This window comes from Apus apus, chromosome 5 (assembly GCF_020740795.1).
Source record: "Apus apus isolate bApuApu2 chromosome 5, bApuApu2.pri.cur, whole genome shotgun sequence".
Classification (NCBI taxonomy): domain Eukaryota; kingdom Metazoa; phylum Chordata; class Aves; order Apodiformes; family Apodidae; genus Apus; species Apus apus.
Window position 1 is genome coordinate 22,983,376 of NC_067286.1, and position 26,193 is coordinate 23,009,568.

General features: G+C 43.8%; 2 protein-coding genes across 3 annotated transcripts in view; one reads left to right on the forward strand and one right to left on the reverse strand.

Annotated features, from left to right (window-relative positions):
• The window catches only part of EXT2 (exostosin glycosyltransferase 2), a 79,347-nt gene extending 65,113 nt beyond the window's left edge, over nucleotides 1-14,234 (forward strand). Inside the window, exons 11-14 of the mRNA XM_051621067.1 lie at nucleotides 3,319-3,462; nucleotides 3,985-4,113; nucleotides 5,310-5,392; nucleotides 11,450-14,234. Of these exons, the coding sequence (XP_051477027.1) occupies nucleotides 3,319-3,462; nucleotides 3,985-4,113; nucleotides 5,310-5,392; nucleotides 11,450-11,588 (495 nt within the window). The 3' untranslated portion in view covers nucleotides 11,589-14,234. The remainder of the gene's footprint in view (nucleotides 1-3,318; nucleotides 3,463-3,984; nucleotides 4,114-5,309; nucleotides 5,393-11,449) is intronic.
• A 7,280-nt stretch (nucleotides 14,235-21,514) lies between these two features.
• ALX4 (ALX homeobox 4) overlaps nucleotides 21,515-26,193 on the reverse strand; it is a 40,185-nt gene continuing 35,506 nt past the window's right edge. For both annotated transcript variants that reach the window (XM_051621248.1, XM_051621249.1), the window contains exon 4: nucleotides 21,515-24,522. In XM_051621248.1, the coding sequence (XP_051477208.1) occupies nucleotides 24,199-24,522 (324 nt within the window). In that variant the 3' untranslated portion in view covers nucleotides 21,515-24,198. The remainder of the gene's footprint in view (nucleotides 24,523-26,193) is intronic.

Genomic DNA, 26,193 nt, shown 5'->3' on the forward strand with positions numbered 1-26,193 from the left:
TCTGCTTACCAAAAGACTTCTCCGTGGGTAACTGCTGGCCACATTCAAAGCTCTTCTTCAAATTGAAGTTATTTTACAAATTGTGTGCATGTGAAGCTCCACTTGTATCAGACTTCATGTTTACATTTTGCTTTGATTTTTAGTAATAGCACAAGCCATCTCTTTGAGGACCAGGAGAGAATTAAGTGTGGATGGAGCTCTGAGAGGAGAGAAGGAATACTGATTGATAGGGTTTTCTTTTGTTAGTAGAGGATAGTCAGCATTTCATTCTTACAATATTGCCATGGTAGCTTTTGAAATGCTGATTATTTTTCTGTTGATTAAATTTAAAAATCTTCTCGTTCTAATGAGCCAGTTCCTGAAGTTGCATGTGACTTAATATATAAATGCGTAAAAGTTGGAGTATATTCTGGAAAAGGAAGTGCTTCTCTGTCTTCTGGCCACATGGAGAATTAGCTGTGGCAGCTGTTGTGATGATACACAGGAACAGCACAGAACAGTTGAGGATAGAAGACAGAATTGTGGAGAGCTGAAACTGGAGGGTGTTTCAGCAAGACTGTTTATGTCACTTGGGGAGCTCAGCTTGGAAACAAAATTCCTGTCATCTTCTCTTGGTGTCTTTTACAAGATTTTTAGTATAACTACCAAGTCAGAACTTTTCATCTGGGAAATGCTTTGTCCAAAAATATTTATCTTCAGGGCTGTCTAGCAAAGTCTTTGGAACAGTGTTGTCCACAAAGGAGTGTACCGCCTCTTCACTTGGCAATATGTTTTTCCTTAGATGTGTCCCTTACCAGTATTAAATCAGGCTATCCTTCTTTAGTCTGAAAAAGCTAATAAGATCACTGGCTGAAATGGAATGTATTCCTAACAGACTAATAAATTATAGACAAACATCAAACAAGAAAGTAGATGGTAGTACAAAATAAGAGTAAAATAAGAATCATTACCACTGTTTTTATTCTGAAAACTTCCTTATAACCAGTAGCTGTATATATTAATTTTGGCACAAAGCATATGTATGGATTTGTGCAATGAGCTGGATGCAGTTATGTGGAGCCTTTCCAGAAATTACTACTGAATGAGCTTGAGATTAACATTATTGAAAAGCCAAGCTTTTCCACTGAGTTCGATAGCATTACTTTTAAAAGGAATCTTTGTTTAAAGCAACTAAGTTAGTTTTCAGATGCATCAAACTGACAATTTTCAGGGGCCAGAGTCTCAGGGTAGGGTTGAGCTTTACAGTGATGCAAAGAAACCTGTATGGGTAGCATGCATTATAGTTGGCTTTTATGTCAATTGGACTATCGAAGATGACACTGAGGCCAAAACCAGAAGAATCTATGATTCTGTGTTTTGAAGGCACTGAAGTCCCTTGGGAAGCAGGAGCTGAGCTTAATCTTCCTTTCAGCTGCCTTTCATGCTGTTCCCTCTACAAGAATTCTTAGCCCAGTGCAGAGCTGTAGCAGCCTGTCAAATCCTTTGTTGAGCCTCAACAGCTGAGAGATGGGCATTTCAATAGTCAGGTTTAAAAAAATACTGAAATTAAATAATAATTTTTTTGAGTCCTGGAAAGCAAGGAATAACATTTTGGAAGAGGGTGCCTTTTGTTTTTTGTTTTTTTTTTACTGAAGTTTTTTGGCATAATGTCAAAAGGGGTATCTCAAACCCTCACTGGCTTGCCTGCCAAAAATCTGTATTTTTTTAATTACTTGATAGCATCAACTTATAACAGCATCCTACAAATTCTCTTTGTTCAGTTCCAAATAATTTCTGCTTTCAAGAGCCTTCTGTTAGAGTGTTGTCTGGTCTAAATACTATCCCCATAGTTGTGCCCTAAAGCTGTCTAGCAAGATTGATTTCTGGATAAAATACAAGTCGGGGAGTCAGAAGATCTGGTTCCCATTCTTGTTTCCTGTATGATTTTTGGCAGGTTTCCTCCCTCATCTGTATGTTTAAAATAAAAACTCCTCTCATCATGGGATTCTGAAGCTACGTTAACTGATGGCAATAAGATGTGTTGAGATGTATAGATTAAAAGGTGTATATATAGTAATGCAAAATCACAAAAATGTAGATAGAGAAGCAGCAGCTTAAGGTTGAGGGTTTTATCATGTTTACTTTGACAAAATACTTGCGTAGAGTCTTTGCCTGGGCCTCCCAACTGAAACATACTGGCACAGAAAAAGTGCCCAAAGCTGATGAGTTGAGGTTTTGCAGGATGATGGAATTCCAGATAACACTTCTTTACTGCAAATTCAACTGTAGGGTTCCCTTGCCTTTTGTACAAAGAAAAGAGGTTTGCTAGTTGGGAATTTGAGATATTTTGTTGTTGTTGTTGATCTTGCATACAAGATATTTTGGGTATGTATTTTGTTTATTTATCACTACTGACCTGAAACAAACTCTTGTGTCCTAACACTGTGTGTCAGAGAGTCAAGACTTGTATTCTTCCAGCAAACCTAATAGTTATTTGGATTAAAGCGCAAACTGATAAATTTGTCTGTAAATAATGCAGATAAATACTAACTTCATTATTGACCCGCAGAAAGACAAACTGTGTATTTAGCTAACAAATAGCCTTCAGGCCCTTCTAAATAATTATAATCTTTTCTCTCTTTTTCCTCATGCAAAAAATGTCCATTATTTAATGTGGCCAGCAGTGTGGAGAACTGGGGTTGTGTTAATGATGCCCTTCTTGTTCTTGTCTACTGTGTTTGATCCTGTAGTCAGCTACAAAATAATGTATGGAGTGACACGGATGGTATCTTGATTGTATCCAGCTGTCTGGAACAAGTCAAGGGCAAAGAGGCCTTCCATGCAGCAGTAGATCCATCCAAGCACCCACTAAAGAATACCAGGAATATTAAAATGTAAGCCTGTTTTAAGGCTGTTCCTGTCAAAGGAAGCAGGTTGGTGAGATCCAAAGCCAGCTGTGAAAGTACTTAGGTTGTTGCCATATCTTCTGACGTGAACATGAAAAGTTCCATTTTAATCATGCTAGGTTTCAGTTAACGTTAGTCTTTTTTGAATAGTGGGTTGTATTTCTGTACAACAGTGAAGTCAGTATTGCTTTGGTGGCTTTTGCTCTGAGGGCATGGCTTCCCTGAGTTGTAGGGGCCTTCCAAAGCATGCTGGGGCTTTTTCCAACTCCTTCCAGGCAGCTTGCTATTCCAAGAATTGGCGCTTGAGAGAACTGAAGTGGTCTTTGCACTGCTGTAACTCTACCCTGCCTAAGCATGTGTGTTGCACCCACTCCTTTGCCTCTGCTTGCTGTGCAGGCCTGGTTAGCAGGGTGTCACCTTGTTTTCTCTTCAGGTTTGGCGGGAGTTCCCGGACAGGTTGGTTGGATATCCAGGCCGCCTGCATCTTTGGGACCATGAAATGAACAAATGGAAATATGAATCAGAATGGACCAATGAAGTCTCCATGGTGCTCACTGGGGCAGCATTTTACCACAAGGTAATACACAACTTGTAGTATACTAACGTACAACGTGAACTTATTTTAAAGAGCTGTATGTGTGTCTGTAATTGTTCTGTGTTTTGTGGTGCCATGATTGGTCTCTACAACAATTGAAGAAAGAATTGCAAACTTTAGCTAAGCCACTTTCAGTTGCTGTGAAAACAACTGATTTGCTTGTAAAATAGAACTATTACCCTCATGAACTTGCAGATGAACTCTTGCCAGTTTGCATAACCTACCCAAAAAATTTTGCAGTGAAGGTAGCTTTGTTGCTAGCAGTTTAATAAAAGAAAACTGAATATAAAGAAATGTATGTGCTGGTCAGGCAAGGAATAGTTATGCAATTAAAGCACAAAAAAAGTAATATCTGTCCGCTAATGTAGTCCTTGGCTGAAGGCAGTATCGTAGTTTGCCCATAATCCATCCTTAGCTGCCTGCTGTTCAGTGACTGAAATATTTAGTCTTATCATTTCTGCATGCATATTTAAAATTATCTTTCTCTCTCCCTCTATCCTGCAGTATTTCAACTATCTTTACACCTACAAAATGCCCGGAGACATCAAGAATTGGGTGGATGCTCATATGAATTGTGAAGATATTGCAATGAATTTTCTCGTGGCAAATGTCACTGGCAAATCAGTCATTAAGGTTGGACTTTTCTGCAGTTTAGCTTCACAATGTTAAAAATCATGATGTGCATACTCATAAATTTATTTATTAGGCTTCAGTATATTACTTATTGTTCCTTTTTCTCTCATTTACCCCTGGTATGGTATCTTGTTCTCCTTCCATGGTAGGGAAGCCCTTTTAGTAAAACTTTTATGCTAACTGAGAACAGAGAATTGTTTTTTACCAGTTGTTTCTGCTAGTTATTTTAGCCACCTACATGAGGTATGAAAAGGTAATTTACATGGGAGCTGTGTATGTATGTGGGTGTGTATGCACACCCACATACATATATTTTTCCTGTTTGAGTTCACTAGAGGAGAGAAATTGCCAACTGTCCACAGTTCATTCTGTCATGGCCTAGTAACAGCTGATTTATGGGAATGTTAATTGCAAGAATGTTAATTGTAAGATCAGCTTTAAACGAACTTTTTATCCCTGAATTCATTTCCTAACATGTTTCGACACGTTTTCAGCTCTGGACATTCACTCTGTACATTCATTTCAAAGTGTGTGAACTTGGAATGAGATTTAGAGGCCACCAGGCATTATTTCAATTAGCAGGGTTCATTTTCCCCATCTGTCCATCATCATTTACTGGGACTGGTGGCTGCATTTCCTAGAAAAGTCTTTAGAAGATAAAGTGTCTGTTTTTGCTGAAAATGTTTTTGAGCTCCATGAGGGCATAGCAGAGTAATTTGGCACCTCTGTGCGATTTGGAGAGTCTCACAAGGTTTGCCAGTCAGTCTGAGCTGGAGTGAGCAAAGGAGCGTTGGATTAACGTTAGGGTGAAGTATGGGAAGCTATATTTCATCGCTGTTATGGCTGCAAGAACAAATGGTGTTTATACAGGGACCTTGGCAGTGAGAAAACAGTCATTAAACAGGAATTAAGGAGCTTGTCATCGCCACTTCTTTTCAGTTACAGAAGGAAAAACCCCTCCAAGCCGTTTTTATTGGGCCCCTGTGAATTTTGCAGTCAGCCAGGCCAGATGGAGCTGAATGGAGGAATGGAGTGGCTCTTTTTTTCTTTTTTTTTGTAACCAACCCCCCCCCCCAGCTTTGAGACAGCTCAGCTTACACTGCAGGCGTGTTCAGAGGTATTGCACTGCTCTCTGTGCAAGGAGATTGATGTCCCTTCTGTTGATACTTGATGATATCTGGCTTGCCCTTCTGCAGGTGACCCCACGAAAGAAGTTCAAATGTCCAGAATGCACAGCAATTGATGGGTTATCACTGGACCAGACACACATGGTGGAAAGGTGAGTGACCACCCTTTAGTCCTCTTATTACCTTATTCTGATCCCTAGAATTTTATCCTGTGTCTCATCAAATTTGGATCAAAAGCGCTCACTGATTGTCTTGCTGTAAATTAGTAATTTTGAAAGAATGTTGCATGCATTTGATCAGCATGAATTATTCCTACAACAGGTGATGTGACACTGAAAAGTGAACTACTGCAAGAAAGGACTTTAGAGGGGCATAATTTTAGCAGCTTTGCCATAAAGCGCATAGGACACATGCATGGAATTCTGGTTGTTGGCAGTACTTTCAGTAAAACTATAATTCTGTTTTACTGTGGAACATCAACTGTAATGAATATGAGTTTTATTTTTTGAAACCATACAGTTGCTAGCTTACCAAAAAGAAGCAAGGTTATAAATTAGTAATAATATTACTTGCACTCATGTTTGTTCATTGTCTTTCCTCCAAAGATTGTGTAGCCCACTGCATCTGCTAATGAAGGGCACTTGCCTGAACAATTGCATGTCCCATTTTTTAAGGAGGGCAGCATTTTTATATTTTTGTGATCATTTAATTTTGAAAAGAAGTATGTATTTGGAAAGGTAATGAATGTCTAGAGCGAACTACTAAAAGTTGCTAAGTATAAGAGTTGCATTCCATGCTTTACAGTAAAATGGCTTCCCAACCTTGACCATGACAGTAAACTTCCTTCTTGCATTAACTTCTGAAAGTGTAAAATACGGGAAAGTTTCTTCACTTCTGCACAACTTTTCAACACCCATATTTGCAAAGGGTTATGTGCATACTAGTTATTAGGTGGAATTAACCTGAGATCTAGGACTGACAAAGTATTTCACCTTAGGCTTATTGGGCTGTTACATCTCTGATGTAAATTTTGGGAAAAACAATTTACAGCCATAAAATTGATGGGATAGATAAGCAAGGGTAGCCATAGTGCTGAAAGACACAGCCAGAAGAGGTGACAAGGTAAAAAAAAAATCTGATCTGTATGTAAAATAGGTAATTTCAGATTTGGACTGAGAGACATGACATGGTTATCTTACCAATTACCATGATTATCAGCTTAACAGTGAGCTTTCTCATACCCTTCTTGGCAAATTTAAAGTGTTATATCAATTTCCTGGCCATTAGCAAAGTAAACAATACTTATGTATTGTAATGTATACAGTGAACTAATGCAAAACTGGTTAGTAGGTTGGAGGCTTATTTATGAGAAGACTGCATACATGCCTCTGTGTAAACACACATTACACAGCACACACAAACATATCTATAGTTTAGCTTATTAGTCAAGCATCATGCCAGGCATTGAAGAGTGTAACTGCCAAGGTTAGTGGCAAAGTATTTAGACTGGATGTATAGCAAGTCTGGATTAAAAAAAGGAGTACGTGAGTTAGAAGTAAAATGTACCCTGAGAAGATGGTAAAAATTGCTCTGAATAAACCTTCTTAAGGAAGAGGCTGGAAATTTTTTGTAGATCCTAAATGTTACTGAAGGGGGAAGTACAAGAGGTTGTCCTGTGTCTAGCAGTTGTGCTCTGGCTTATAGGGTGGACTACCTGAAGCCAATTGAGCTTACCTGTGATTGTACTAGTAGCATTACAACAGCACACAGGAATTTTGGTTGTGAACTAGGTTCTCATTAAGGTGAACACTGTAAAAACAGAAGAGGAAAAGGTGCTTTTTGTTCCAAAGTGCATTATGATGCAGGGTAAAGATCATGTTTCCATGTCCATGTCAATTCTAGTATCCTCAGAGTAAAATAGCATTTTCAGTGTATTGAGAACATGTTTAAACTGTTGCTTTACTTCTCTGTAGTTTCCAACAGTGGAGCTAACTGGGTTGTGGGAGATGTTAGATTGACTGCAAATTGACATACTGCTGTTTGCTCAGCCAAAGGAGTACATCAGATAGATGTAGATAGATGTATTTATATAGATTTATATAGATATATTAGATATACATACACACACATACACATACATACATACACTAGCTATTTTCAGGGCCAGGAGAGAAGCTGAATGGAACAAGTTCACGCATCAGGGAATCTGTGTCATATTATAAAAGAAATACTTTGTACAGATAACTTTACAGTGTTGGTTCCAAGAACAATACCTGGGCTATCAATCAAAGAGCTATTATCAGCTTCACTTGCAACTTCTCAAAGTGCCTGAGTCTTTGTTTTTTAGCATTCAGAAATAGGGAGCAGGTAGTCTGAACTTACTTCCTGGACATCCAGGGATCAACCTGCTGTTTGTGAAACAAACAGTTCATCAGGGTTGTCATGGGCATGAAAAACATTTAGTAATAGGTCTCTGGCTCAGAAATACCACAGAGATGCCCAGCAACTGCCTGATTATTGTTCTGTGAGTGTAAAATGTTTGACAAGTCAGTTGTGGAGATCTGTCCAGGAGAGTCATGTAACTAACCCGTTCTGTTGGTTTTTTTTACACTCTAAGCATAGACAAATTAAAGATGGTATAGTTGAACTCTATCTCTTAATTAAGACTTTTTTTTTTTTTACCAATACTGAAGGATATTTACAGTGAATCATGGGAAAGCAAACTCCTATTCTTTCTGCTGTGTAATTTCTCTGAGATAAATAAAAGACTTCAGTCTCCAGGGTTATCAAGCTCCATCATTAAAATATATTAACTAAAAAAAGCTTTGAACCAAGAAACTCCTTGCTCTAGGTTAGATGTTACATCAGGTCACAAAGGAAGCTATAGCAAGTTTTCATAATCCATGTATTTACAGGTGGTATTTAAGTAGTAACAGATTTTCTGCCTTTAGCATCTTTGCATCTTTCTCTCAAAAATGGAAAACTGTATAAAATGCAGCCTAGACAGCAACTGCCTGTACAGTAAATGGAACAAAGGGCTGTATTGCTTCTGCAGCAACAGGAACAGCAGCATCTTATTTAGGACATAAAAATATTAGAGTCAAAATAGGAAGCCATTCCCTTAAGAAGCAAACTGACTAGGTGACAATTGGCTAAGGGCTGCAGGTGCAGAATTACCCTGCCAAAAATATTTGGGTTATAAGGGAGAGGAAACTGATTAAGAGAGACCTGAACAGGCACAAGGTTCACCCAGTCTGCCTGGGGCAACAGGGCTTTCAATTTCTGACCTCACTCAATTTTAATTCCTTCTTAAGCACTACTACATGTTGTTGGCAGAACAAGGAAAGAGAGAGAATAAATTCTTGGGAGCAATCGTGCCTCTTTCAGTACAAATTCGTAAAACTATTGACACAGCCAAGAAAAACACCTTCCCTCCATATTAAAATTACATTCTTTTGGCTACCTAGCTTTGAATGTTTAATGTTCTTGATATCCTTTTTGCTTTATATAGCCCAAAAGTGGCAACAGCTTTGGCATTCAAGTGATTTAGTTCAGTGCAGGAGATGAAATTTTTTGAAAGAAGCGACTTTCCTTCAAACACATTTTGTAACTTGTGTATGATATTTCTTTAATCTAAAAAAACCTGTTTCTGATCTTTGAATTTTATAGTTCCTGAAGACGTAACTTTTCTGATCCAGCCTGAGTGATTAGAACATACGGATTTTTCCATTCTTCATTTTTTTCACTTGTGTAACAATGAAGTGGTTTCTTGGTGGTTAGAGAAATTGTACTGGCATGCTTGGTCTTGCCACCAGAATAAATTTGGCTGTAGAGGGAGTCCTTCTTTATATTTTCTTATAAAACCTCATCTTTGATCTGGTAGTATAGCCTCTGGAGGGAAGAGGTCAATTTTGTCTCCACTATCTATTTAGTTTTGCCTCTTGCTCTGAGGCTGCTGCTTAGTTCCGGTTGTGACAGTGGGTGATCTGGTGTGGACGCCTGCCTACCAGGCAGCAGGCTGAGATAACTAATTCATTTCACACCAGCCACCAAGCAGCTGTTACATTACAATGTCTCTCAGTCATTACTGGCAGAGGCAGGTTTTGAACCAGTAGACTAAAAGTATTCTTGTATTCCAGAAATCAGTGAGGGCCAGCAGCTGTGCAAACTTCTCACATGAACATCTCCCAGTGCCTCTACCTCCTCGCCTGTGAAGTTTGTGCTTTTCTTGCCACGAGACTTCTTCAATACACACAACTTGGATTACAGTTAGCCACATTTCTCAGACATAAAAGATTATTTGAAAGTCTGACCTTATCTGAAAAATCAGATGTCTTTAGAGTGTCTTATGTTGGGCTTCTTGTGGAGGCAACAGAAACTGCTTAGTGTTCCTGGAAAAAAAACTCTGTTCTTGTTCTCAGTGTTACTGTAACTTCTCTGTGTTCAGGGTCCAAAGCTCCCCCTCCCAATGGTCCACCTTGTTAGTGCAAACATTAAATGGCTACTTGGGTCTCTTTCCATCAATCCTGACCAATGGCAGTTTCAGATCTGCACCACCCTGGACAAATGGTGCTTGTGCCAGGTCTAGAGGTTGTTTCCCACTGCACATGGTTTCCTTTTAGACTCTGAATTCCTTTTTATTTGTTTCCTAGTCCAAAGATTTGAATCTGGAGGTAGGAAGAAGTATGAGGAATGAGAAAGCAGCAGAAAGCAAAATATCTGTATTTACCTGTATGAATATTTTATTCAGGTATCACCTATATGAAGTAGTTTTATGACACTTTTCTCAGGCTGGAAAATAGCCTGAAATATGACTGTTTTAGCTTGAAGCAGCTATGTAGAGATGTAGCACTTTAACAACCTGGGCTTTGTGTTCCAGTTATTTACTCTAGTTAAGGAAGGAGCCATGGGATGGCTCAGAAGCTGAGGAATTAATTTTGAAAACCAGTCTTGCTGTCCCGTCTACTTCAAAAGAGTGTTTGGGGCAGTGTTGAGCAGTCCCCATCACAAAACTGTCACACTTAGTTGGTGTGATTGACCGGGTCTGTTGAAGAAAATTATCCTGGAGCCGCAGTGACCCCCTGATGCTTCGAAGGGGTCGGGAGAGAGTGCAGTGGTTGGAGAGTTGAGAGACCTGCTCTGGGACTGCCTGCAGCACATCAGCCTCTGTAGCTGAGTCAAAGCACTCATTTCTTTTTTGTTTTCCCCTTTTGATAGGCAAAAGAAACTTGACCTGTTTTCTTGTAGCTGTCTCTGTTGGAGACTGTTGTCACAATTCTTGGTGCCTGAAGTTCTTAAAAAATAAAAGTTATTTTATAAAATATGCAGTTAATGTTAGCTGAGTGCTGGCTGAGGTGAGATGAGCCAGGTTTTCCCTGCCATGCTTCCACAGGTACTGTGCCTTTAAGTGAAAGAGTTAAAGGAGTAATGTAAACTTCAACATCTGTTTGCTTGTTTTCTGAAGCACATGGCTGTTCCCTTCCACAGCATTACTGACACCTGAAATTATTAAAACTGAAAGAGTCGTCAGTGGTCTGATCTTTTTTGTGCTAATGTGATGCCTTACTGCTCAATATCTCTTTATTTAGACAAGGAAAATAAACTAGTTGGGTTAATTTTTAATTTCTTTTCAGTTTCACTTTGTAGTTACAGTACTACAATTAGTGCTGCCTATACACTGAGGCATGTTTATTTTGGTGGTAAAATGTAGATCTTCTGAAGAAGCCTGAAAAATTCATATTTTTTTTTCTTCTTTTGTTTGTGGTTTTGCTGTTTTGTTTTGTTTTCCAGAAGTCCATTTTCACAAAGGCTTTGTTTTTGCAAAACCTTTGTTATGAGCCAAGTTGACCCAACAGTGGCCCTTTAAGAGACATGTTGGCAGTTAATCTGTTCTGGTTTACAGCATGTACATAGCTGTAAGAATGACTGGAATTCTAGGGGGAGGGAGAAGGGAAGCTCTGACCTCCATGTGCATATGTGCTGCTTCCAGCATCCCCTTGCTCGTCTGTGATTAACTGGGTAAATCAAAGAACACCAGCTTCTTTTCCGTTCTCTCTGCAGTGAGCCTGTCTTTTTATTTACTAGTAGCCAGTGTGACTGAAGTACTTCTAAGTGCAGGAGAGAAGGTTTCTACCAGTTGTGTTGGTGTGGGAGCTGGTAGCCAGCCCAGTTGTTCCCATTCTTAATTACACTGCTTTCCCTCTTACCAGATCTGAATGCATCAACAAGTTTGCCTCTGTCTTTGGGACCATGCCTCTGAAAGTGGTGGAGCACCGGGCTGACCCCGTCCTGTACAAAGATGACTTTCCTGAGAAACTGAAGAGCTTTCCCAATATTGGCAGCTTGTAAAGGCAGCTGTGGGACAAACCTGAGCAATGAAAACAACGTCTGAAAAAGGTTCTGTGGGGAATATAAGGCCCTGAAGAAAAAGAATATTGCTGGAGAGTGGGTTATACCTGAGGGAGGTGAGAACTAATGTTGTGTTCTTGTATGTTGTCCTCCCGTTACATTGTGTGAGGATGCAATGGAAAGCTGAACGACTGCCCCTCTGTTGCTCACAGAGGATTGAATCTATCTATGGGTGCTCCCAGAAATGTCAAACACACACTTTTCTCCAAAGGAGGCTATGGAACTGGAAGAATAAAACAGAATTCAGCTCTCTGTGTTCTGACTGGCATGACTGACCTGTCAAGTGTGCTGCAGTTCTCTGGTTTGTAAGCATCCCTCCACTGAAAGCAACTGTCTGTAATGTATAGCTGCTCTCTTTTGGGAGGAGCTTATTGCCTGTGTGGTTGGTGGGCCTCTGTCTTTTGGGCATAATTGTTTGCCAATCTAACAATGCAACAAACACTCATTTTTTCTGTCTAGTGAGACAAATCTGTGTTGTCACATGGTTTAAAGGGCAAAGCATTATGTTTTACAGAAATCAGTTTCACGTGAATTGAGACACACAGCAGGTGGAAGGATGGTCTCCTTCAAAGCAGAGGTCTGCAGGACAGAAATCCAACTGCTGCACTTCTTCCTGCATAAATCTCAGGTTTTCTGCTGTGTCCGTGCAAGAGACTCAGACTGTGTCAAAATTAGTTGTATTGTACAAAAAAAAAAGATGTACCTTTCAGTCTTACTTTATTTTTGCTTTTCATTATCAAAGCAGAGCCGTGAAGTTACAGTTTTGCATTGCAGCCGTATATTGGAACAACAGCTTTGAAGTAAGGTTTTCACATCTGAATCCTCTTCAGCAAGAAGTATGTTGTAAAATTCTTCCATTTATAGAAATTCCCACTTATGGCCTCAATGTGCAGGGATATGTGTTTGTGCAAGACATTACTAAGGCACACTTACAAACTCCTATAAATTACCATTGTTGAAAAAACTGCTGAGTCTTTGCTTGTAATTCAACTAAGGAACCCATTGACACAGGCTGCCACTGAAACATATGGCTTATGGAGGCTTTTGGAGAAGCTTTACATCTCTCACAAGCATTAAAATTGTTTCCCAGTACTGAAATCAACCTGAATTGGAAAATTAAATGCAGCAAAATTAGAAATAAAATTGCCTGGACTGTTAGTTCTTGCCTTTTGATACTAAAGTTGAGTCTTTGTTCCAGCTCCACTGATAAAATGTTTGTTACCAGATTTGGTAATTGACTGATACCACTGTGGGTGATTTGACTGTCTTTTGAAACCTGCATTACTACCAATTACAGAGACATCCTACTCAATGGCATGTTTTTCTGCTACTTTGTGAGCAACCTTCCTCTCATATTTTGCCAAACCCCAAACAATAGGACAAGTGTTAGGCATCACGGTTCACCCCCTCTCCTAAGCTGGATAGGCAGCAATGACAGAAACCAAATGAAAGTCAGGCTGGAAACAGGAAACATCTGCTCCTATTTGTCTCACCCCCACTAAGACTTATCTTATTGCCCAGTGCAGTGGATGTGCTGTGAATGAAAATCATATTGGAACAATAGCTCTGAGGGGATGCCTCACTTCATAACTCCCCTGGGATGTGCCTGTAAACTATATCATCCAATTCTCTGGGAAAGTTTAATTACTAGTAAATGTTTTGTGCTGCAGTCTTTGTTTAATTCCTCAGTTGCTGTAGGAGGGGAGCACTGGGGAGCTAGAAGGATGGCTGTTGCAGTGACAACAGTGCCTGCACAGTGAATGTGACAAGATAGAGGAGAGTTTGTCGCTCGTTACTTCTCCTTTGTGGCCTTTCAGGTTCATTCACATGAACTCTCTTTCTGAATCTTCCTGTTGATTTATATCCTGGTGCTTGAGCATCAGGAAATACCAGCATATTTCCCTTGAAAAGTTGTTTTTAAAAGGGTAGTAATGACAATGTAGTAGTCACTTCAGTTCTGGTAGTTCTCTGGGAGCTGATCTCAGCTTGGCAAGCCTTAGCAATATAATTGAGTTTGCAACATATTCCTTGTAGAGTTGTGAAGCTGCTGTGACTTCTTGTTTTTTTCTTAGTAAGCCAGGATTTTTGCACAGTCTTAAAAGACATAGAGGACTTCAGATAGCTGGTGGAAAATTTTTAGGTGAAAGCAGCCTAACCAGCCTAAACTGATCATAAACTGATCTATAGTCTCAGGTCAGTAGAAGGCAACAGGTCCTTGTGCCTGTATTCCAAAGTATCTGAGTGGATTTCTCCTTCCACACAGTGCCCAGTGACCTGTATCAGTCATGTTTTGTCCTTTTACATTTTACAGTAGCTTTTATAGAGCCATCTCACCTAGGTTGTACTCTGTTTTGTGCCATGAAGAAAATTGGGCAATTGACTGTAAAAATAAAATAAAATAAAATAAGTGTAAAATGGCCCCTTCCCCTCTACTTATGTAATTGTGATGTTCTTTATGCTAAATCTGTAAAGGTAAGATGTAAGTGTATGTCTGATTTGGGATGGCTTTGTTGCCAATCTTTAACATAATTGTGAACTTTTCATTGTATGTATATGTTATTAAAGAAAGATATATTAAAAAGCAAATCCAAGGAATGTTTGTTGTATTTAATTTCTGGAGCAGGACAAGAAAACATGGCTGCATTTAGAAGGGAGAATTGCAGTGACAGTCTGTTTTGCTACATAAATGTGTGTTGAACTTGAATATCTACAATGTACTTCAGAAAGATCTGTCAGTATTTTGTCTTTCCTGTAACTGGAGTTGGATGGTTGTCTTTGAAGTAGAAGTTTGCTGTGCACACATTCATCCCAGTCACCTTTTGGAGAGAGTAGTTGTTATTCTAATTTTCTGCCAAGATTTGACAGTTGCATTTATCTGGGTGAAATAAGGAACAGATCCTTTCTCTTTTTGAGAAGAGAGACAGCAAATGTTGAAGAACTGTGCATTTGAGAGAAGAGCTTAGGATGAGTAATTGAGATGGTGGAATTCAGTGTGTTGGCAGCTCTTGGACTCCAGAAGTGCTGCAGCAGGGTCCCTTAGGAGCACGCTGCAAAGGGGCAGTGTGTGTGCAGGGCACACCTTGCTGCTTCTGCATAGCAAGGGTATGATGTGCTGCAGTGCTGGCCCTGCCAGTCATGGTGACTCTTAAGGATACATTTTTAGCATCACCAACTCTCCTTACAATGTGTTGACTCTTTCCTTCCTCACAGCTCCACTATCTCATTGCATGACATGCCAGTTCGAGCCCTGATGTTCTGACTTAGTCTCTCCTGTCATCTCCAGCTCTTGCTCTTGAACCTCCTGTAGCCCATTGTTCTCCTGCTGGTCTGGTTCAAATATACTGCAGCAACTAGTTTATCCCTGTCAGTTATCAATTCACAGGCTTTTTAAACTCTAAGGCCTTGAAGATACAGATATCAAAATAACTGTGAGGTATGGTTTAAGAGATGTTCAGCACTTCTGACTCATTTAGGTGATATTGGTATCACTATACTGAGAGTTATGTAAATGGGTTTAGGTGGGCATTTGTGTGTTAGAAATACCTTCAAGATTTGGCATGCTTGCTCTCCTTAATAAGTGTCTGGTACCCTGGGTACTTCTCACAGGTAGAGCACCTTTTAATCAGGAAAGATCTCAAAGTGCTTAATTAGTACTACATAAGTCTTCTGTCCATCCCTTTCACATGAAAACTGCTGTTGTAACAGAACTGCAGCACTACACGGGAAAGAAAAACTGAAACTGATGGTGCTGATGAGAAAATGGATTTTAAATGCCCTAACCACAGATCAGAAAGAGGGAGTGCATTTTTTTGGCATTCTTAGATTTGCTTGTTTAAATTTTCCTAGGATTGCTACTAAGCTTGTTCTCTTGTAAATTAAAATGTAAACTACAGGTAGTTATTGCAGTCATGAATAATCTCCTCCATGTACTTAAGAAAAAAGCATTCTGCAAAATTGTGTTAGATGAAATATATGCTAGAAAATGAGCTAGCAATTCCTAACTTCAGTCTGATTCTGAAGAGTCAGGAAGAGCAGAGCAAGTACTTGGCAAATGGTCCAACTGTATTTTCTTTTTATTTTTTAGGCTGAAAGGTAATTTCTGACAAAAAAGGGCAGAAAACTAACACAGTATTCTTTGCATCTTTCAGTAGGATCTGAGAGTTATCCCATAAGCAGGTGATCACTTCAGACTTCTTGCTAACATTGATATGTAGAGAGAAATGGTATTTGCTTAACACAGAAATAGGCTAAAATGCCCTTCAGTTGTATCTCATGCTGCTGGGAGTGCATCTAGGGCTCCATAAGTTCTTTATCTGATGTTTGTCTTTGCTGTATCCGAGCACAACAAATTGAGCTTCACAGTCCTCCTGCTTCAGTAAAATCAGCCTCTTGCCTGTCACTGCAAATAAGCAAACGGAAAGAAGCTGTGATATACCCAAGGCCTTAGGAGTTGTGTGGGTAAAACTTGGATTGAACACTGGTGTCCCAAGCCTGTGTTTTAGCAGAATAGCCACAGTTTGTCTGAACTGTTGGTTGTTTGGAGTTTTGGGTAGCTCAGTACCAAAGCAGAGGCCTGTTAGCCTTGACTTTCAGTGTCAGCATGCTTCAGCTTTGCCCTGGCTTGAAGCCATTTAGAGACATTCCTGGGGCACTCTGTGTAATTTCAGCCTGATGGAAATGGCTGTAGGGCAGTCCCACCTCTGCTGATCTTCAGGATTCCCCTGTCTGCAGCTTCTTCTGGTTCCTTTGAAAGCGAGTTATGTTTCCCATTAAAGGATATCGGCAACAATTGAGGCAATTAAGTGGAGTGGCATGGAGCTAGCAGCACGCAGGGAGTTTTCCGACTGAAAACAGTGCAGTTCAAATGTTCTCCCTGCAAGGTTGCCTGCTTACTGTCTTCATTTGTCTGGAAAAGGATCCAGTAATTCTTGTTCACATTTCCTTTAGACATTTTAAATGCCTGTTTACTTGCATAAATAGGAAGTGCTCCCGCTCCAGAGAAGCATGACAAGTCTGCAGTAACTGTGGACTGAGATCAGTGCAACTTGCTCATGGTTTCATTAGATCTATGAACTTGAATTAGTGCTCAGTACCAAATTGTAGGCAGGGGAAGACAACAGAGAAGATGGACAAGGGAAGAACCAAGTCTCTGTAAAGAGGCATAATCCATGTTGTGACTGTTTCTACAGAGTAATAAGAATAAGAAATATCTGTTTAATTACTAAGCCACATCTATTGGATTTTTAACTTAAATTTTGGCTGGTGGGGACTGCAAAAAGATGAAAGTTCAACCATTTGACTAACAAAGGTATGAAGAACTTGGGATACAGACCTACATGTTTTCTATGTGTGATTATGAGATATGGTTGCCATTCTGTGCAGCAATAAAACCTGTAAAACTAAAGCTGAAGCTTGGGGCTGACTGACAAGCACCACTAACGAATATCCTCCTGCTCACTGTGAACATCTTATGTTCCTCCAGTACATAAGGAACTTGGAAAGATACCTGAGGTTTTCAGGCCAAAGACTGTGTTCCCTTTTGCATGTCCATATAGCCATACACTCAAGAAAAATGTTTCTCACCTGCTGGTCTGGCCGTTTGAAAACTTACAGGTCCTTGTGTTGTGAAACCTTTCTTTTGAAGAGAGGGGCAGGCCTCAGCTGTGTGCGAGGCACAGTTAGTGCTGGGTGCCTTCAGCCCAAGTCTGGCAGGAACAACAGCCCCTTTGCCACACTTCATACAAACAGTCAGGGGGAAAGGTTCGAAGCAGAAAGGACCGTAAAATGAAATCCAGGAATCCAGCAAGACTGCAGGGAAGGAGCAGATTGCTAACTCAGAGCATCTGTCTTTGCCCTCTGAGTAAGTTGCAAACTGAAAAGCAAGAGAAAGTGGAAGATCCTTTCACAAATAATAAACACTTGTTTGTCTCAGATTAAATGCAACACCTTTACATGTGGGCTCCAGCTGGCCGTAAGTAGATGCACCTTGCATGGCTGTTACCTGCCTTGCCAACAAGAAGATTATTGTACATCCATCTGCTGAAAGGTTAATAACCTGCTTTTAAAAAGAGGAAGAAAAAAAGGCAAATCTATTTAGTTTACAGGAAGAAAAAATTGTTTTTCATTATAACTGTTTGAACTTTGCCCTGCATCAAAGTCATATTCTCCAGCAGAGAAGGAACGTGTTAACCTGGGTGCTGTAGCCTCATCTCCTAGAGAGCCACTTTCCCATGTGTTTTAAACAACTCTGGTACTGCCAATAGGAAACTGCAGCTTCAGGAAAAGAATGTGCATTTCTAATCTGGGTCCTGCCACTATCTAGAGTTTATAGAGAGATTTTTTAGCTCTTTGGCAACATTCAGGCAAGGAGCAATTTCTGATGTAAACCCATACAACTAGGATGTTGCTGAAACTGGCTGTAGGCAATCAACAGCCTCAGCTTTGCCAACATCTGGAGAATCTGGCTTTTGAGTGCTTGGGGAGGGAAGGAATTTTTCTCCTGCAAGTGAGAGGAATGGATAAGCCTACAACAGCACCTGTGTTATCTGTTTCTTTGCAAGATGGAAAACAGCCATGCTCCATCTGAACTGAGCTGATGCTTCCAGCCAACTGATGGAAAGGCTAGAGGGGCTCTGTGGTTCTCAGTGGGCTGTTGACAGCTACTGGGCATCTTCTCAGCTCTGCCTGAAGCAAAGGGCACTTCCTGGTTCACCTAGTGTGTGGGTGCAAGGCCTTGGGCTCTTACTGGTGTCAGTGGTCCTGTGGAGTCTGAAGGAAAGGCACTCTACTGAGTTTGTTAATGGAGCAAGATCTCCATGAAAAGGCCTTCCCAGAACTCAATTTTCCCCTCATTGGGATGTGGCAAAAGACATGCCCGAGAAACTTGTGGGGCTGAAACAAGCCCTCCCCTTGATTTGGGGGGAAGCAAAGCCTAGAGGGCTTGGTGTGCCCCACAGCCCAGTGAGCAGCATCTGGCTGCCAGCAGGTGCCTCTGGGGAACCCGGCAGAGCTGTGGCAGAGGATAGGGTTGTGAGGCTTGGAGGCCTCTGCCAGAGCAGGGCTGGGCAACCAAAGAGTGTGGAGACCTCATGGCATGCTGCCATGACCATGGCTGTGCTGTGTAAAAGCAGAGCTGCCATAGCATGAGGACCCTCAGCATCTTGTTGCCAAGTCCCTTCACACTGCTGCCTTGCTACAGGCTGCTTGGAAAGGGCTGGGAGACCTGCAGGAGCCCTGCAAGCCTTAAGCTCTCCCAGAAGCAGCATCTCCTGGGCGTAAGCAAGGGAGGCCATCCTTCTCTTTTCTGTATGGCCATGGTGCCCTCTGTCCTGGCTAGTGGTGGTGCTCCCAGAGGCAGAGAGGCCTCATAGCTCTGAGCTGGCTGGCAGGGTGTTCCTGCGCCTGGCTGCTGACTGGTAACCATCTCTTTGTACGGAGAGAGGCAGTGGGCCCGTGAGCTGCCACCTGTTGTTAATCTACCCCCAGCTAATCCATTCTGCACTGTGTCAGCAGTTCAAAAGGGCACTGTTAGTATTTTTTGCCAACTTCAATTAACGTGAGATTTTGGAGGCCCCTCTTATCACATTTCATCTGTCATGAGTCAGGAACAAACCAGCCAGATTGCAGTTGAGAGGAAAGAAAAGAAGGAGTTTATTGCAAACCAAAACAACAACAGCGTTTGTGCCTCCTCGGCCAGGTGGCAGGGAAGCGGGGTACTTCCCAGCAATGCCACTCCTTTCAAAAGCTGGAAAAATCAAAACTGGTGCCCAGAAATGCCAGTCCCTACTACCTCTGCCCCCCCCCAAAAAAAAAAAACAACTGCAAGTGCAATAACTTAAAAAAAAAAATAAAATAAAAATTAAAAGAACCAAGCTGCAAGACTGTTTGTTCTTTTTTAATATTCCACTGTAATTAACTGGTAATACATGGCTGCATAGGCAATAACATTGCATGGCACAAACCTCACATGGCAATATTTTTAATGCTTTTTTTTTATTCTTTTTTTTCCTGAACTTTTACAAAACTTTTTTTTTTTTTTATGTGTGTTCTACCCCAGGCTGTTAAGCTAAAGGAAAAAAAAATGTTTGCGTTTATACAAGGTTACAATATTTTACAACAAAAAACCCAATAATATTGATTGAGGTTTGTTTTCTTTCTTTCTCCCAGTCTCTCTTTCAAACACTGCACACTTAAACTGATATATTATTATACATTGAAAACTGTCCTTCAAAATCAGTAGTATAAAAGTCCTAGCTCTACCTACCTACCTAGCTATGTGGGGAAGGGTGGGGAACCATGTTACCAGCAAAGAGTTAAGGGGGTGCATTGCCTCCTCCCAGCTCCTTTTGGGAAGCTGCAAAGGGCTGAATGACTTTCTATCTGATTTCCCTCCTCCCATTTGGGTTTATTTTCTTCCTCAGTCCTGTGTCAGTCAGAGCAGCGACATAAACGTGATGTTCTGCCTCTGCTGGATGAGTTTTCAAAGCTTTTCCTGGAAACTACATTTTTGCCTTTGGAGAGTTTTTTACAACATGCTGCCTGGTCTGTGTGTACTCCGGGAAACACGGAAATACACCTCCCTGCCCCAAAACACCTCCACTGCAAGAGAAGCTCCACCAGCAGCCTTCTTGGGCCACACATTGGGTACACCTGGCCCAAGCTGGTGCTGCATCCCTGCAGCTGATGGGGCAGGTAAAGCCACGTGTGCTGCAGCTCTGCCACCTCGTGTGACATGCTGTCCCTGCACGTGGCCTCCATACACCCTGCTCACCCTCATGACTTGGGCCAGGCATGCTCAGGCAGGGATGTGTGCTCTGGCAGGGACACATGCCCCGGCAGGGGTGCTTGCTTACACACTGCTGTGAGCTCTAGATGAGAGGGAACCTGGTCCTCATTCACCTTGCTCTCTTGGTCCCATGGGCTCTACCCAGGGAGGTGCTAGGGTAGTGAGACCTGAGCATGTTCAAGAAGAGGCAGCTGGAGTCTGGCTGCTGGCTGGAGAGCCTGCTAGGAGTGTGGGCAGGTGGCAGTGCTGGTAGTGGGTGATGTACCTGGGGGCTGACCTGGCCCCTGCCTTACTTCTCTCCTCATGAGCTTGTTCAGGCACCACAGCCTTTAGAGTCTGGACACCACTGGGCCCAGTAACCCCCAAGTCTGGTTCACCACTGGTTTGCAGTTGCTACCAAAGCACTAGCTACTGCTCATAGGCAAGAAGTATCTCCATGTACACAACAGCAAGTGGCACCTGACCACCTGTAAGCCAGTGCAGGAACCCATGCTGCTCTCACTGTTTGCCTCCTCCTAGTCTCAAAGTTGTGGAACAGCTCTTTAGTGTTTCTAACTATGGGCGATGTAGGCAGCCCCCTTGCAAGGGTACCTGCTGCACAGCCACAGCCAGGGCTGTGAATGAAGAATGAAGAACATTTTGCTAGCTCCATGAGGCCAGAGACAGAGGGTGAGAGAGCCCAGTGACCCACGTGCTGCAGGTGCTGCACTCACAGAGGATGCCACCACAGGCACCAGCATGGCAGGTGCTGGGGCAGCCAACACTTGTGAGACATTTTAGTGGCAACTGGGGATGAAGCTTGCAGCTTGACAGGCAAAGCCAAGCCATGGAATCACATCTCAATGTATGGACAGGAGTAAAGTACTAAATAAGAAATAAATAGAAAGGAAAGCCATAAATAGAGCTGAAAGGTATTAAAATAATAATAATAATAATAACAAAAGGCATCATTGTGGTAACATGAGATTGCCAGAACAGTACTGACCCTGTGACCCTTAAGAGACGCAGTAGCTGCAGGTTGGCTAGATTAAGATACACATATATATATATATATATAAAGTATATATATATATTTATCAGCTTTTCTTGTTAATTTAACAGCTAGTTTAAAGAAACTTTTAAATTAATTTAAAAATGTGAGGACAGATGCAAGTAACTTAAGAACTGCCTGAATAGCTGCGTTCGGAGGCTGTAGAGGGGAGAGCCTTCAGTGTGACCTGCGGGTGTGGGCAGGAGGGGCCGTGCTGGTGTGGCTGCAGCACCCAGAGCTGCAAGGCAGAGCAACGTCCCCCCTGGCCTCATGGTGCTTTCAGGCAGGCTCAGGGCTGGGTATGCATGGTGGCATTTAAAACAGATTGAATGAGTCCAATGTGTGCTTTGCACGTGGATTTTAAGGTGAGAGAAAGCAGGAGCCAAGCCTTTCTAAATGCCAAGACTGCTGCCAGGAGACTCTCCTTTCTTTCTAACAAGACAAGGGATACAGCATTTAATCCTCTGGGCTATTAAACAGCTCAGGTGAAATCCTGGCCCCATGGAAGTCCATGAGGAAAAGCTACCCTTTAGCTTCAGTAGGGAATGCAGGTAAGGTCCTGAATGGCTACAGTCCTCCTGCCTTCAGTACCTGCAGGCCACATAGTACCTGTGTCCATCCGCCTTACCACCCACTTCTCAGCTCTGCCTGGTGCTAATTTGCCTTGTCAATAGTGTTCCTTGGCTGTTCAGGCAGCAGCTCTTCACAAGATTACCTGGGAAAATGCTCTCAGTACAATCGGCTGCCTGCACAAAATCTTCTGGAGAAACCACCACATGCCACTGGTGTGTGGGTGGCCTGGGACCCCCACTGGCTTCTTGGGCACCTGATGGGGGTGTCATACACCTCCAAATGGTCAATGCGATCCTGTCCAGTTCAGTGATCAGCATCACCTTTAGCACCTAAGCCATCATGCCTGATGGCTCAGCTGGATGTTTAGGCTGGGACCTAAGTCCTGGCTGCTTGTGATGAGAGGGGTCCTGGTCCCGCATGGTGTGTTTAAATGCATGATGGTTCCCTGTGAGTACCAAGGCAGGCATCTCTTAGCATTCTGAGGAAAGAGACAGTACTAGTGGTCTTCTCTTATTCCAATAAACATATCTTACATATGATCTAGCAATGGTGTTTCATTTTTGTAGTGTATGGCAGTCTAGGCACTACAGAAATACTTGCATACCTTGTTAACCTGAAACCTGACATTTGGTTGTAGCTTATTTGGAGCCTTTTCCAAGACCACTAAATATTCCTGAACCTTGAACTACAAGATCCCCTAACAATGAGCATAAGGAGGGAGGGCAGGGTGACACACACACACACACACTTTTATTAGAGTAAAATCCTGCAGTTCCCTTGTAACTCTCACAGGCTGCTGCCCCAGCTCAAGTTGAGCCTGCATAGCCACACACAGCCATAGTGGCTGAGCACTCAGCTGACCTTCAGCTTCTCCGCCCTGGTGATAATTCAGTAGGGGAAAAGGAAGTTCCAAAATTATTCTTAGCACTGCAAGGTCATTAAAAAACTTGGAAAATATTTAGTCTTGTGAAGGAGATCTTACTTAACAGTGATGTCCAGCCTTGGGTCTCTCCCCAGCCTGCTCCCTTGCACCATTCCCCACGCAGAGGGACCTGCAGTGGCTGCCTGCAGCAGGGCCCTGGTCAAGGGCTGCAGGGAAAGGCTGCCACTGCAGGACAAGGGATATGTGGCATTCAGGGGCCTCACACAACCATGGCTGTGTGCTAGCACTTGAGCAGTTCCTTAGAGCAGTCTCTCTGGGGACCTGTGGATTTACGCAGCAACTGTGCTCCCCCCCTCCCGAGACCAGCTGTCTTTAAATTGAGGATAGTAATTCCCTACCCAGTGGAAGTTGGAGGACACATTTTGCTGCCCCACCGTGCCTATGAGGCTCAACATTGACCACGACCACGGCAAGCAAACTTCAGGCATTCCCTGGGGCAGCCAGCTGTGCTGGGAAGCTATGATCTGCCTGAATGCACCTCCAGCCAGATGAGCTGGCAGACTCCCAGCACGGTGGCACCTTGCTGTGTTGGGAAGGGAGGCATTCCCTTTACAGGCTTCTGTGGCTCTGTGCTTCACCTCAGACTGCAAGATAGAGAGGAAGCATGGTAGGAGATGGGATAATTTTGTCTTTCTATCCATACGTATCTTCCCAGCCCTGTTCCCTGTACATTTGTGGGAACTTGTTGCTCCTGCTAAGAGGATGGGAGCAGCCTGAGAGCTGTCTCTTTGCTGGTGCCAGAGTCCCCATTCAGTCCCCTGCCCAGGGCAGAACAGATCTGAGCAACACTGTTGGCAAACTAGGAGGGGAAGTTGTTTGTGGGAGGTGATGGTACCGGGGAAGCTGCTGAAATGCCAGTGGGCTCTTGCTCTTTGGAAAGGCTGATCTGGTGTCAGAAAAAGGAGCAAGGAGAAAAAATGCCCAGGTTCTTGGGGAGGTGGTGGTGAGGGAGGACGCATCCCAACCCGGATCTCACTGGAAGAGGTGCTGCTCCACAGCCTCCCTCTCCTCATCCGATCCCAGGAAGCCAGGAGCTGCCGCACATACGTTGGAAACACTCCACTTACTTTGACATACGTACTTTATATACCTAGGGTAGCTAAAAGTGCTGCGTTCAGATCCCCGAGGAGGCAACTGCTGTCGGGAGTCCTAGCGGGTGGGTTTATGGGCTGTCCCCGTGTGCTTTCTCGGCGCTGGCGGGCGCTGGGCTGCAGCCGGGTCATGTCGCCCAGGAGATCGCGGCGCTGTGCTCCTTCGCTTTCATCCGCAGGGCAGCGATGCTGGAGGTCTTGCGGTCCGGCTCGCTGTTCAGCTCGTAGCCGTTCAGGCCGGGGCTCATGCCGGCGGCGCCGAAGAGGCCGCCCATGTGAGTCTGCCCCACGTGGCTGCCGGGGCTGGAGACGCCGAGGAACTCGGAGACGCCGCCGGCCGCGTGGGGGTGCGCGTGGGGGGACATGCAGGAGGGCACGGTCTCGCAGGGGACGACGCAGGCGGGCACGGGGGAGGCGGCACCGTTGTTGCCGATCCAGGAAGGGTTCTGGATCTGCGGATGGGAAGAGAAGCGATAGGGCTGCCCGCTGCGGGTTGCTGCTGGCGGCAGGCCTGAGGGGGAGACGGCGTGTCCAGCCCAGCCCTGGCATGTCCAGCCCCAGCCCTGGCATGTCCAGCCCCAGCCCCTGGCATGTCCAGCCCAGCCCTGGCATGTCCAGCCCCAGCCCCTGGCCTGCGGGTCAGCTCCGCATGCAGGGGCAGAGGGTGGCGGGATGTGGGGCGCTGGCCCCTGCCAGCAGCAGCAGCTCCCCACAGCCTCCCCACAGCCAGCAGGTCCCCTCCAAAATGCCTGGCAGGGGCTGCAAGTGCAGGAGACTCGCAGGGGAGCAGGACTGTGCACTTGCCTCTTACTTTGTCCATTCCCTTCTGCTCCCAGTTATTTTGGTGGTTGTTGTTTTGTTTTGTTTTCACTGTGAGGACTTTCTGGAGCTTTTAGCACAGGAAACCTGGTGTTATCCACGGTTTCTGTAGGCCTACCCACTATAGAGGCAACAGGCAGAAAGGGGGGCTGCAAGACCACCAATCTGTTCTGCCTCAGCTCAGAGCGACTTTGCCTAGGCAAGAGCCTTTTTGCACCAGACAAACGTGCCACTCAGAGCGGAGCTGAGCTTGCTGCCCCCAGCACAGGCAGTTTCCTTGCCCCTCTCCCCAGCAGTGCTTGTTGCCCATCCAGGAAGCATCACCTGCCCTGCTGCAGAGCCAGAGCCACCTCATGTGGTTGTCTGGGCTCCTGCAGCATCACTCCTTAAATAATATTGCAGAAGAAGAGAGGGAGCTCAGTATTTGCCAGGGGAGAAGGTGTGATGTGGTGGGGAGGACAGGCATGCAGGATGAAAGCCAGGAGTAGGTGAGCAGCTGGCTGGAGTGTGAGAGCACTCGCCACCCCACTGCACCGCTCACCTTTGGGCCCTCTCTGATCCCATACCTCCTGCAAATTGCTTTTTGTATTTTTGATTTCTCGGGCTGGGAGATGAGGGCAGTACAGAGGGAGGGAGCAGTCTAAGTTACAAAAGCAAGTGAAGGGAGTGCTGAGAAGGCTACTGAGAGTGGCCTCTGCTTGAAAAGCTGCTTTGGCATCTCTCAGCTGTTTCATAAGGGCTTCTTGTTCAGTTCAGGGGAGACGCCAAGCAGGACAGAGGTCAAGCACTCTTGGCTTGGCTGCAGGGAAGCTTTGGTGCAGTGCTGGCTGGGGAGGTAGCTGACAGCAGGGGTGTCAGGGGGTGAGGACTCCCAGCAGATCTGTGAGGACAAGTCGGGTTCCTGCACCCTCCAGCAAATTCCGGGTGGCAGGAAGAGGAGCCGGCAGGATGGGGTGCTTCGCCAGGGCACAGCCTAGCCCTCAAGCTAATGAATGCCCAGCCACCCTGGCAGCTCTGAAGACAGCATTGTGAAATGGGGACTGGCCCACTGCTTAGGAAGCTACTGTGGTGACAGGTTTCCCAGGACAAGAGGTTGAGAAAGGCAGATGTATCACCTGCCTTCTGGGCCAGGACAGGAACGGTCTTGACAGTCCCTGGGAGCAACCCCAAATACCCCAACAAGGCTATTCCCACCCTTTCTTTGGAGCACAAACCTACGAGATCCCTGGGAAGCATCCCCAGGCATCACCGAGTGCACTGTGGCCATTGCTGGGAGACGGCTGTGGGAATTTGCCAAGGGAAAA